Source organism: Crinia signifera, chromosome 8, assembly GCF_055691185.1.
Source record: "Crinia signifera chromosome 8, ASM5569118v1, whole genome shotgun sequence".
Classification (NCBI taxonomy): domain Eukaryota; kingdom Metazoa; phylum Chordata; class Amphibia; order Anura; family Myobatrachidae; genus Crinia; species Crinia signifera.
Genome location: NC_139224.1, coordinates 153,411,656 through 153,425,497, shown reverse-complemented (window position 1 = coordinate 153,425,497; position 13,842 = coordinate 153,411,656). Strand labels below are relative to the sequence as shown.

General features: G+C 46.7%; 1 protein-coding gene across 6 annotated transcripts in view; it reads left to right on the top strand.

Moving 5' to 3' along the window:
- The window catches only part of MAST2 (microtubule associated serine/threonine kinase 2), a 177,284-nt gene that overhangs the window by 132,969 nt on the left and 30,473 nt on the right, over positions 1-13,842 (top strand). For all 6 annotated transcript variants that reach the window (XM_083157441.1, XM_083157439.1, XM_083157438.1 and 3 more), the window contains 3 exons: positions 1,065-1,140; positions 2,938-3,147; positions 13,132-13,233. In XM_083157441.1, coding sequence (XP_083013567.1) covers positions 1,065-1,140; positions 2,938-3,147; positions 13,132-13,233 — 388 coding nt within the window. The remainder of the gene's footprint in view (positions 1-1,064; positions 1,141-2,937; positions 3,148-13,131; positions 13,234-13,842) is intronic.

Genomic DNA, 13,842 nt, shown 5'->3' with positions numbered 1-13,842 from the left:
TAATATAAGAAGATCTATGTTTCTTTTGGTTATTTATTCTTCGATCATTTTCCCCCTTTATATTTACCCCGCAACCATCCCGGCTCATTCATCTGTCCCAGCATTAACCCTTTGAGCGACAAAGTTACTGTGAGTGAACCTCAAAATATCCGCTGAAAAATGCCAGCGCCGCTCTCAGCGACTGTTCTTTGAGTATAAATAAATACTAATACTAACAAATAATTCTCACCTGCCCAAAAAACATTGAGCTCGGCCTAAGAATCGCCTTACGCCCTCCTGATCAATCTTATTCACCAAAAGCCATGAACACCCAAAGGGAACATACAGTAGAATCTTACTGTGACATTTAGGTTAAGCTATCCGCACGCTCCTCCATTGTCCTGCAAATATAACATACCGCTCCCAGTTAAGTCCATGCAATCACCAGGACACACAGCGCTGAGTTTCAGGCAATTTGAGTGTGTAATTATTGTTTCTGGATGACATCATTGTCCCCCGGAGGGGGCGCTGGGGCTGGTGAGCCGTGGGTGACTCATACATAGGATTACATCGCTACCTCTGAATGCTTAGTATGCAGCACCTGTCATAGTGTCCAGCCAATGTGTATTACCCTATTACAATCCCAATGCCATCTCCCTCTGCATTATAATCTATTGCTCGGTTCTTAGGGGGTGACATCATTCTTGCATCGCTCCACAGCCCCAAAATGTACCTGAATTATAACACTGTTTGTTTTGTGTGCTCTGCTTTTCTGGCTCTCTACTTGCCGGCTGATTGGAGAGTGACAGGAAGATTTATTACTAGGTGATAACCAGCTGTACTGTAGTTCAGCCGCCAGCTTGCTGGGAATGCAGCCTGATATTAGCGCTACATATGATCTTAACGGACCAAAATTCGCTTCCTAAAGTATATTTTATTATGGGGCAGATCTGAAATGATTGAGTTCTGTTACAGGGCTGTCCTGCGTCTGGCATTGGTTCTTCTGGCATTAAAACTCTTATTTTGGCTATTGCTATTTTGTGTGACGCAATGAATACGATGTGACTCTGATTTCTCCCCAACAGTCCCGGACGATCCCCCATCTCATACGATGGTGAGATAATAATGATGAATCATGTGTACAAAGAGAGATTCCCCAAGGTAAGCCGGAGTGTAAGCCCTGCACCCAGCCGTGAATTACTGTACAATTCTCTTTTCTGCGACACGGGGTAGAGTTTATTGGGAACGTGTTGCGGCAGAAACTCAGTGCTGGTCGCTGTTGAATGATATCCCCGAGGTTAGTTTGCTGACACGCTCTGGGGGTGCAAGCATAAAAGAGGGGTGTTAAGATTCTCATCTCAGGGATTGAGATGATGATTGCGTTGGTGTCTGCACTTTAGTCGTGGTAATATGGGGTGTGCAAGGCAATTCACAATTAATTGAATAGCTCCCATTGACTTAATGAAACCTACGTTTTCTGAATTGTCTCAGATCTAGTAGGATGCAGAGGTTATATGAGGTGTTTGTTGTGTCAGGTGACTGCAGCATACGAGGGAAGTTACTGTATCTTGACTGTGACCTTCTACTGACATGTGTCAGATCCTTGTCTGATATTCAGGGGCGAGGGGTCACGGGATGTCTGATATTCAGGGGCGAGGGGTCACGGGATGTCTGATATTCAGGGGCGAGGGGTCATGGGATGTCTGATATTCAGGGGCGAGGGGTCATGGGATGTCTGATATTCAGGGGCGAGGGGTCATGGGATGTCTGATATTCAGGGGCGAGGGGTCACGGGATGTCTGATATTCAGGGGCGAGGGGTCATAGATGTCTGCTATTCAGGGGCGAGGGGTCACAGGATGTCTGATATTCAGGGGCGAGGGGTCACGGGATGTCTGATATTCAGGGGCGAGGGGTCACGGGATGTCTGATATTCAGGGGCGAGGGGTCATGGGATGTCTGATATTCAGGGGCGAGGGGTCACGGGATGTCTGATATTCAGGGGGCGAGGGGTCACGGGATGTCTGATATTCAGGGGGCGAGGGGTCACGGGATGTCTGATATTCAGGGGCGAGGGGTCACGGGATGTCTGATATTCAGGGGCGAGGGGTCACGGGATGTCTGATATTCAGGGGCGAGGGGTCACGGGATGTCTGATATTCAGGGGCGAGGGGGCCACGGGATGTCTGATATTCAGGGGCGAGGGGTCACGGGATGTCTGATATTCAGGGGCGAGGGGCCACGGGATGTCTGATATTCAGGGGCGAGGGGCCACGGGATGTCTGATATTCAGATGCGAGGGGTCATGGGATGCCTGATATTCAGGGGCGAGGGGCCACGGGATGTCTGATATTTAGATGCGAGGGGCCACGGGATGTCTGATATTCAGATGCGAGGGGTCATAGGATGTCTGATATTCAGGGGCGAGGGGCCACGGGATGTCTGATATTCAGGGGCGAGGGGCCACGGGATGTCTGATATTCAGATGCGAGGGGTCATGGGATGCCTGATATTCAGGGGCGAGGGGCCACGGGATGTCTGATATTCAGGGGCGAGGGGCCACGGGATGTCTGATATTCAGATGCGAGGGGTCATGGGATGTCTGATATTCAGGGGCGAGGGGCCACGAGATGTCTGATATTCAGATGCGAGGGGTCATGGGATGCCTGATATTCAGGGGCGAGGGGCCACGGGATGTCTGATATTCAGATGCCTGCTTTTCAGCTGTGGGATCATGTGATTTATCATATTCACCTGTAGGGGCCATGGTATATCGTATATTCAGCTGCAGCGGGGTTATGAGATGTCTGATATTCAGCTGTGGGAGGTCATGGGATGTCTGTTACCCAAATAAAGGTCGTCTTATCATGGTCAGGATAGGATAATCTGTACATGAATATACATAGTTACAGACTCTGGGAAAGTGTTTCACTCCTTTTGTTCCTCTTGTTTCCTAAAGGCCACTGCCCAAATGGAAGAGAGACTGGCGGATTTCATTACCAGCAATGCTCCAGAGAGTGTCCTTCCGCTAGGAGATGGGGCCCTAAGCTTCATTCATCACCAGGTGATCGAGCTGGCTCGTGACTGCCTGGGCAAGTCCCGCGATGGACTCATTACCTCCCGCTACTTCTATGAGCTGCAGGAAAACCTGGAGAAACTTCTGCAAGATGTGAGTGTCAGGAAATGTATTGTCTGCTAGAGAGAGTGACCGTTACCCCTGGGTCAGAGTGACCAGCTCTCATGGCATGCTGGGTCATACTGGGCCGGCCTTCCACACCTCCTCTAATGTTCCAATTCTCCCGTGATTGACCTCCACCTTCCAATAAAGATCAGAGACGTCCTCACCTTTCATTACAATAAACAGTCTTTCCCATGTGTCTGTCAGGCAGTAACACCAGAATCAGGGGGTGGGGCCTGTTACCACGAACTGGGTGCTCATTGGCTGCTTCCACTGTTTTTTGCGGTTTGTATTTTTTTGAAGGCTAAGGTTACAAAAAACAAAGCTGCTGTTGTCTGTAGCAACGATAACTGAGCATTGTGTCGACATTGCAACCCTGTCGACCTTGGCCATGTCGACCGATTTCACTTAATGCCCTTCAGTGGTCGACCCATACTCGATCTAACACATCCACCTTGTACGCCCACTTTGTCACGGCATATGGTCATTGGGTCACCACCAAGTAGGTCGACATGCAGATAGGTCAACATGACTTTAGATCGGCATGCAGTAAGGTTGACAAGACTTTAGGTGGACATGGGTAAGGTCGACAGGGTCATTAGGTCGATATGTGTTTTTTTTTTTGTCGACATGTGCCGACAGGGCGTGGTGGGAGAATAAAATAGTGTGCCGAGCGCAGCGAGTCTTGCGAGGGGACATGGTGGTACGTTGATTCGGTATTCATGTTGACACAACATGTGCCGACAGGCAGTATTTCATGCCATACCATCCACTAGGACAAAAGTGGAAAAAAATCGACTTTTTCACTTACGACGCTGCCGACCTAGACTCATGTCGACCTAATGGTGTCTAACCATTTGCTGGTGACCGACGGATCCAGTCCCTTTGCCACCTACATGCTCATACCTCCTGCCCTCTGGACGCTGTGTAGCAGGTGCTGCAGCATTGCACCCTATGGGATTACACCGAGGTTATTCTCCACAGACAGAGGCAAATGGTCTCCATCCCATTTCCTGGTGCAGGGAATTGCTGGGCACAGCAGCCTAATAAATCGCACACATGCCACCCTGTGACAGGCAGTGCCCAAGGCAGGTGATCATCTGTATGTGTCGGGAAATGTTACAATCAGGTAGTAAATATCCTATATAGAATCATTCAGCCTGCAGCAATCCAATACTAAATTGGTACTGTGGATAAATCATTTTGCTTCTTTACATTTCATCTCAATACAGATACAAAACACTATTGTGTGTGCTGTGTATCATGACGTTTATCAGTTGTGCGGGTCCATTAATTACAGATAAAGACTATTCTACATGTGTAGTTTATAAGGTGTGTGCTACTAGACACTGGTTATTCATGCAGGAGTCTTGGGAAAGGCCCCCACACACTAGAACAATTTTTTTTGGCCGATTTCCGTCAGATATATCGCCTGATTATTATTGATAATTGGCCCGTTATTGACGATTATTGGTAAAAATCGGGCGATATATTGGACGATCAGTCGGAAATCGGACAATCGGCCAAAATATCGTTCTAGTGTGTGGGGGCCTTTACTTTCTCCCATCCTAAATACAACCTGTATCTCTAAGGCATGGTTAGATTTCACAGCAGGGATGGATACGGTTATTTACACTACGGCCCTTATTAAACTTGGTCATCAGGACGACAGTGATTTATTGCTTTGGTTTTGTTGGTGTGAGTCGCTCCAGCGCAGGGCTTGTATAGGCAAGTGCCTTTATGGCATGGTGACCTTTTGCTGGTATGGCGCATTCTGGTTTGGTTCCACTGTGGTGCATTATGTCCCAGTGCTGTTTTGGTACATGGTGCTGGTGGGGGCAGGTGCGGCTATGGCACATTCTGGTTTGGTGCTGTGGTGGTGCATTATGGCCCAGTGCTGTTGTGGTACATGGTGCCGATGAGGGAAGGTGCTGGTATTGTGCCATGGTGGTGCACTGTGGCATAGTGCTGGTATGGCACTCCATGGCCTTGTGCCACGGTGGTGCATTGTTTCTCAGTGCTGGTGTGGAAGATGGTGCTGGTATGGAGCATTCTGCCTTGGTGTAGTTGTGGTACACTGTGGCATAGCACTGGTATGGCGCGCCATGACCTGGTACCACAGTGGTGCATTAATTATATCTCAGTGCTGGTGTGGTACATGGTGCTGGTATGGAGCATTCTGCCTTGGTGTAGTTGTGGTACACTGTGGCATAGTACTGATATGGCGCGCCATGACCTGGTACCACAGTGGTGCATTATATCTCAGTGCTGGTGTGGTACATGGTGCTGGTATGACACATTCTGTTTCGTTATTTATGGCCCAGTGCTGGTGTGGTGCACCGTGACCTGATGAAGGCAAGTGCTGATATTGTGTGTTGTAGCCTGGTGCCCCGGTGGTGCATTATGGCCCAGTGCTGGTTTGGTGTAATGTGACTCGGTGCTGGTTTGGTGTTCAGCAGCCTTATGAATTGTGGCCTGGAGCTGGTGTGCTTGGTAGCCTGGTACGGCACACCATGACATGCTGTTGGTGTTAAATGTTGTGGCCTGGTGATTGTATAGTGTGTAGTGTGGTGCCAGTATGACCAGGGAGTCTGCAGTATTATTAATACCTGACCATAATAAGGCAGCTTGATGTGTGGCGGTGGCTTTTGGAGTGAAACTCTTGTGATCGATGATCTAATTCCTCCTCCTCCTCCTCAGGTATTCTCTTGGTTTGTCATCATCTTATCTATTGTAGTTAGAGGACATCTGGTTAGTGAGATAATGGGAAGAAAAAGCTTCATTTTTCCAATCTAGATCGCAGAGCTGCAGTGACCTCACTGAGATTAAACCACAGTGATAACACTTCATGTATTGTAGCAGCAGCGAGTGTGACAATGAGGACGCAGTAGGCTCGTGCATAGGGGTGACAAGTTCCAACATAGAACATTGGTGAGTACAGCAACAGCTGGCCAGGACACTAATGGTTCCTGTGGCCAGAGTATTCGTTATGGGGGCAACTGCGGTAATCCCAGCAAGGAATCAGGGCAGTGTTCTCGCTACACCCTCCTACATTTATTTACATATCGGTTGTCTCTATAAAGTGCAGTGACGTAAAGTATTGGCCGCTGGAGGGGTTCCATAGTGGCCATTTAGGAGAAGGGGTGCAGAATTAGGTGATGTTGGTACAGTCACCAATCAGACACGTCCTGTGGCGGTCACCACTAGAGCTACCCGGTTGCCTTGGGCTTAATCGCCTCTGTCCTCCGTGCAGGACATGCGAGCAGATATTTGGGGGAATTAGTTGCGAGCACCCGAGAAACGCACAGTTCTATTAGAAATGCCAGTCGGCACTTTTTGCATTGAGGTTGTGTGAATTCTGTCCAAAAAGCGAATAGAAAAAAGTGGGGAGACCTTCCTGGTCCCCATAAAAGACCAATATATAGGAGACTGCTATGGCGCATAAGGAAAGAATCGGACACTCTTAGAAGGTGTGAAATGGCTGATTTATTTTCCTCTATAAATGTAACCAAATGATAATGGTGTAATTGGAGGCTTTTTTTTTTTTTTTAACCACAGTATTGTCATGTCTTTATTGGCGTGATTACGTTAAATTGAAACTTCCAAGTGCGAGGGTGTCCAATAAGTTCTGAAGTAAGTCCTGACATTTTTACCTAAAAATCACGTTCCATGAAGAACTGTTAAATGACGTTCCAACGGTTAAATTCACATGCTAGGAGAACAGGCGGGACATAGAACTGGCAGATAGAGAGGTTACCCCATCTACGGATGGTTACGTCTCAGGGCAGAACTGTATTTAGCCTCTCTAATGATCCTTTTCCAGCCACATTCAATGGATGTTCCAGTCATTGGCTGCCATCAGCGAGAAGATATTTCATTGTTTCATTCCCCTCTTTCCATAGCTTGTTTAACAATATGAGACGTTATTCTCTCTCCTAGCTTAACTATTTTACCAGGATGGTTTCACTGACTTAAAGTAACTTACAAGAGTGAAGGTGTCTCCCCCCCTCCACCCCCTACCCCCCTCCACCTTTTTGTCCTCTCTGAGCTGTACACATGAACCCTGTAGGTGTCAGTTTGTGCGTCTCCGAAACACTGCTATCTGTTGGCAGCGAGTGAAACTACATCTTTCTCTCGCACATGCACAAACACAGAGGCAATCACAGGGTAGCAGACTAGCTTTCGAAGCATTTGCTTCAAGCCGTGTTGCTAGTATATATATTTATTGCTAACTACTACTACCCACTGCTGAGATGAAGTACTGCCAGTGACCACTTGATGCCACTTGACAGACCAATTTACTCAGGAACAGAAAGTGAAAGCTATTTTTGCAGGGACACTGGCCTTTTTCAAACTTACTGGGTATTGAGAGGGAGCTGTGAAGACAGAGATTGGAGGTAGGAGCAGATAGGGACTGAGGGTGGGTGGAGAGTTTGTCTTAAAACTGTCACAGCTCAAAGTGAAAGTACATGGCAGAAGCGTCATTTTGACGGGCTTTTAACTTGTATTAAGTACTTAATAAGCGAAATGAAAGAGATGCTGTAACCTGGGGCGATTACTCACATTTACGTCTGTGCAGTGTGAAGTATGCGCAACATTTAATCCTTAAATAAATTCTGGGGACAGCACCTGTAATGAGCCCAGAATTCCGCATCCTAACAATCCATAGCCAGAAATGGGAATTCCTCTGAACGACAAGGAACGGACTCGATCTATAGAATTTATTGTATGTGAGTCCTCGCTGAGTTCAGGAGTCAGTCTCTATGCGTCTGGCTGTGTTGGCTCTATTACCGTGTTGTGACGGCTTTTGCCTGTTACTGGCTGATCCCTGTAGGAGGATGGTGATTTTAATTTCATACCCCAGTGGTTGCTGTTAGTGACTGATAGGGCTTTCAGATAGAGGAGCTGCTCTGTGCTGGAATGGAGAGAGCGCGCTCCCACCCAGCATGCCGTCACCGGGAATGGCTAATTAGGTGACATGTATGAAGTCTCCACACACATGGCAGCAGTTTGGTACAGAACTCTGAATTTGCAGCGATCTTATCTGGAAAGATCATAAAGCAGTGATCATCCGAGGATCCTCGCTGGGAGCAGCTGGGAGCGATGTTCCTGAGGATGTTGGACCCGCAGCGCTGCGCACAGATTATGGCTGAGTGGTTCTTACAAGTTGCGTTTCGATTCCAATTATCTGTTCTATGTCTTGTATACTTTTTTTTTTACTGTTGTGACTGTATGTTGTGCTGATCCTAGGGTGTAATATTCCAGGCACGGTAGGTACATGTAGATTTGTGTTACTCTCTTACATTACCTCTAAAGCCAGGAGTGTACAATATTTCTGGTATTCCTTGTATAGAATTACTGATATCAGTTGTTTGTTGGAAGAGGACAGTGGTGTGATTAGTGACAATTGAGAGACTATGACTGTGGTGTCTGCGGAGCAAGGTCCAACCCTTGAGGGGTTAACGCACTGGCCCTTGAGGGGTTAACGCACTGGCCCTTGAGGGGTTAACGCACTGGCCCTTGAGGGGTTAACGCACTGGCCCTTGAGGGGTTAACGCACTGGCCCTTGAGGGGTTAACGCACTGGCCCTTGAGGGGTTAACGCACTGGCCCTTGAGGGGTTAACGCACTGGCCCTTGAGGGGTTAACGCACTGGCCCTTGAGGGGTTAACGCACTGGCCCTTGAGGGGTTAACGCACTGGCCCTTGAGGGGTTAACGCACTGGCCCTTGAGGGGTTAACGCACTGGCCCTTGAAAGTGTTAAAACTTGCACATTTTATGTTTGTTTGTTTTTTAAGCACAACTAATAGACTAATCATTTGTTCCTTAAAGCAGAGCTTGTAGGTGGTGTTATTGTGCTTGTAGCCTGTATGTGTATACTGTGTGTATGAAGCAGCGATTACACACCCACATTCATCATTTTATTCCACAATTTGTCCCTTTTAAGCTGCTCGTCACAATACGGGCTACATTAGTACTGCCGTTGTGTAATTAGTTACCTAATGGTGTAACAATACGATAGGCCGGACACTCGTGCTCAGTCCCCAGTGGGCGACATGCAGGTAATTATGCAGAAAAGACAAATAGCCGCTTCATTCAGCGGCTTCCACCGGCCCGGTAATCATCTGTGCATTAAGTACTGCCTGCTGGAAACCCGCAGGAGCCGCCGACTGTGTAGGATTAATAAGCGTTGTTAAATTGACCTTTTTTTCTCTATTCCTGTCCCCATGCTGATAAAATATTATGCCTGGAGGTGTCTCAGGGTGAGAAGAGGTAACCTTGTCACTCCGCCTGCCGGTGCAGTGTTCCTGGCAGGTCTCCTAATATCATCATTTATAGGCTTCTTTGAGGAAGTCTTATAGAGCCTCGGAGGATTTAATGTTCTTACACTGTGTGGAAATCTTTTTCTCTTTTTCCAGAATAAAGGTTATGGCATTTCAGGGATTGTCAGTGACTGGTATTGGGTAATTGTACGGGGTTATCAGCTCTCATTGATTTTGCTGACAAACAATGAAGAAGAGCAGAGTTGTATGGGGACTGCAGGACACACTTGTTTTCATGTGTGATGAGTTTTCACACGTGCAATCAATATGCATTTATGTACCTTGGAGGAATCGTTTTTTTCCCTGGCTTGTGCAGACTGTCCTGTCTCGTTGTAATTCATTAGCTGTTCATGTTTAATTGAGATGTTGCCGGGTTTATAAAAGATCTCATCTGTTTCACCTTGGCCTCTCACAAAGCGCACAACATCCAATTAAGCATCGCTGCACAATCTTCTGCTAGGACACGTTGTAACATCAACATGCATTGTTGTATCAGGGAAACAATGTATCCTACAGCAGGAGAGGACGCAGATTGGTCCATTGTCCTCTCATTCTTATAATTACTGCACCGTTTGGTATGGTATATATGGCTGGAACAATGCAGCACTTACAGCCATTGTTTATGTGGCAGATGCCCGGTTTTCCTGCTGTATTATATATATAATATTTTTTCATCATTGGTTCATCTCGGAAGGTTTGTATCACTAGCTTAATTTCTGCTTGGTAACATGGCATTAAATATTGCAGTGACAAATACGGTGAAACTTATTGAGAGCAGGTGCAAATGCAGATGGGGGTTTCCAAATGTTTGCTTTTAGACCAAGTGTTACCAACCCATGAAGACTACATAATTATCACTTAAAAAAGCTATATAATATGCCTCATACAAAGGACAGTGTAATATTTCATACACAATTAAACAGATAGGAGGCAGAAAATAACTTGAGTGCATATTCTCCCACCTCATGGTAGGACACCTGTCTCCTCTTCCTGCTAGCTGCTGTCTAGAAACATTTGCCTAGTGAGTGGTCCTCAGAATATTTAGAGGGGAAACGGTCGCTAGGTGGACACTTTGCAGGTTGGCATACATTAGGTCCACCACTAAAGGGTCCACAGGACTTCGGTCAATGCATGCAACAGGTTGGCATGGCTAAAATCGATACAATTATTAGGTCAACAAAGTATTTGTGCCGACAGGCGGTATTTCGTATCGTACCCTACCATCCACTAGGGCAGGGGTTCTCAAACTCGGTCCTCAGGACCTCACACAGTTCACGTTTTCCAGGTCACCCGACAGGTGCACTCATTGACACACTTTAAAAGATCCACAGGTGGAGCTAATTATTTCACCTGTGATTCTGTGAGGAGACCTGAAAAACATGCACTGTGCGGGGTCCTGAGGACAGAGTTTGAGAACCTGTGCACTAGGGCACGGAGGGAGAATATAATAGTGTGCTGAGCACAGTGAGCCACCGTGCCCGAAGCATGGACACTAATACACGGTGTCCATGCCGACTTATGTAGAACTTCGGGACAAAAAAAACATATAAACGATTTTTTTGGACTGTTGAAATTCCCATTGTCAACTTAATTCTTGGGTCGACCTTCCTCCCAGTCAACCTTAACTATGTCTACCTATTTTATGTGTAGTGGTTTACCTAAATGTATGTCGCCCTTCATAGTGTCGACCCCATGACTCCTTCAGAGCTACAGGAGCCACACCCAGCATTATAAGCTGCAGTTCCACACCTTCCCTGCTGATGGCAGTGTTGGTGGAATGAGTTAGGGGTTTATATCATTATACTCTATACCCTCTGACGGTGTTGGTAGAATGATTTGGTGAAAAGTACATGGAATTATACACGTCAGTCTGCTCCCTTCCTGCAGGTGGCGATGTTGGTGGAAGGAGTTAGGGAGTGCTGCATGTAATATATGCTGCTGCCCAGCTCCCTTCCTGCAGATGGCGATGTTGGTGGAAGGAGCTAGGGAGTGGTGCATATAATTATATGCTGCCGCGCCGCTCCCTTCCTGCAGATGGCGATGTTGGTGGAAGGAGCTAGGGAGTGCTGCATGTAATATATGCTGCTGCTGCCCCGCTCCCTTCCTGCTGATGGCGATGTTGGTGGAAGGAGTTAGGGAGTGGTGCATATAATTATATGCTGCCGCCCCGCTCCCTTCCTGCTGATGGCGATGTTGGTGGAAGGAGCTATGGAGTGGTGCATATAATTATATGCTGCCGCGCCGCTCCCTTCCTGCAGATGGCGATGTTGGTGGAAGGAGCTAGGGAGTGCTGCATGTAATATATGCTGCTGCTGCCCCGCTCCCTTCCTGCTGATGGCGATGTTGGTGGAAGGAGTTAGGGAGTGGTGCATATAATTATATGCTGCCGCCCCGCTCCCTTCCTGCTGATGGCGATGTTGGTGGAAGGAGTTAGGGAGTGGTGCATATAATTATATGCTGCTGCCCCGCTCCCTTCCTGCTGATGGCGATGTTGGTGGAAGGAGTTAGGGAGTGGTGCATACAATTATATGCTGCTGCCCCGCTCCCTTCCTGCAGATGGCGATGTTGGTGGAAGGAGCTAGGGAGTGCTGCATGTAATATATGCTGCTGCTGCCCCGCTCCCTTCCTGCTGATGGCGATGTTGGTGGAAGGAGTTAGGGAGTGGTGCATATAATATATGCTGCCGCCCTGCTGATGGCGATTTTGGTGGAAGGAGTTAGGGAGTGGTGCATATAATTATATGCTGCCGCTCCGCTCCCTTCCTGCTGATGGCGATGTTGGTGGAAGGCGTTAGGGAGTGCTGCATATAATTATATGCTGCCGCCCCGCTCCCTTCCTGCTGATGGCGATGTTGGTGGAAGGAGTTAGGGAGTGCTGCATATAATTATATGCTGCAGCTCCCTTCCCGCTGATGGCGATGTTGGTGGAAGGCGTTAGGGAGTGCTGCATATAGTTATATGTTGCCGCTCCGCTCCCTTCCTGCTGATGGCGATGTTGGTGGAAACAATATAAGTTGAGTCTCCCCAGAAAAATCATAAACCTAAAAATTTTTTCCAAAATTTGAGTGAACTCGAGATAGTGACACCATTGCTTTCTGATGGTTCAGTGTATTAAAACTTTGTTTCATGCTCATTATAGAGTTTTTTATTTTATTTTGTTACCTTCAGTGTTTATGCAAAACATTTTGTGTTTCGACTTTGTTCCTATCCCCAAGATGGTATGCCGATATTACAAACTATGGAAAATCCAACATTCTTCTGGTACCAGGCATGTCGGATGTGAGAGACTCAACATGTACTGTACATGTGTACTATTAAGAAAAAGAAAATGATTCTATAAAGGAGATAGTGTCCACTTGCGTAACGGTGCTGTGGGGCTCATACACCACTATTTGTTTTCTGTTCTGTAGTTGTCTGATTGAATAATAACATTGAATAACATACAAATGTCTATAAGGGTTTGTACAGTGACCACCACATTTACAGGAGAGCGTTACCACAGGATGTATCTCTGTCCCCACTGAAATGATCCCTGTAGGCCGGGGATGCCTTCTTCTTTTGTTGGAACTTCCTCCTCTTAGTTCTTGTTTCTACATCTGGCAAAATATAGTTTTAAAAGTGTCCAGATCAGTAACTCTGTTCCGTGTTTCACAGGCCCATGAGCGCTCGGAGAGTTCCGACGTTGCTTTCGTTACCCAGCTGGTGAAGAAGTTGATGATCGTCATTGCTCGGCCAGCGAGACTGTTGGAGTGTTTGGTAAGGACAAGTTGAAATGGATTCATATTGTTACTAGCCTCCATAAGTGCACAGCGTGTAATACCCCTTTTACATTGCACTTTTAAAACGGTATATTGCCGTTTTTTCCCCATTTTAAAACGTTTAAGGCTGCAATGTGAAAGTGCCAAAGTTGATTTACCGGTTAAAGATAACCGGAATTTCAACACGGTTAAAAAGCAGAGTCCTACACGTTTTAAAGCCGTTTTTTAGGCAGTGTGAATGGCTCTATTTCAATGGCTTGAAACGTGTCCCTTGGGGGTTAAACGGGTTGAATTTTGAATGGTATTAAATGATTTTTAAAACGGTTTTCACCTGCAATGTGAAAGGTCTCAAGGCTCAGACCCGTTTTAAAGTCCCATTTAAGAATACCGTGTCAGTACCCATTTCTGCAATGTGAAAGCAGTATAATTTGCCATGCTTTGCTCAACAGGTGTTTTATGCGTTGCATTGGACCTATGTTATGTTTTTGCACGCGTCACTTTGACGGTTTTGTTTGCTTACATGTTATGTTACTGCTGTATTTAAGACTTTTTTATATTTTGCTGATGTTCAATAGTAAATGCTTATTTTGTAAGCAAAACATGTGAT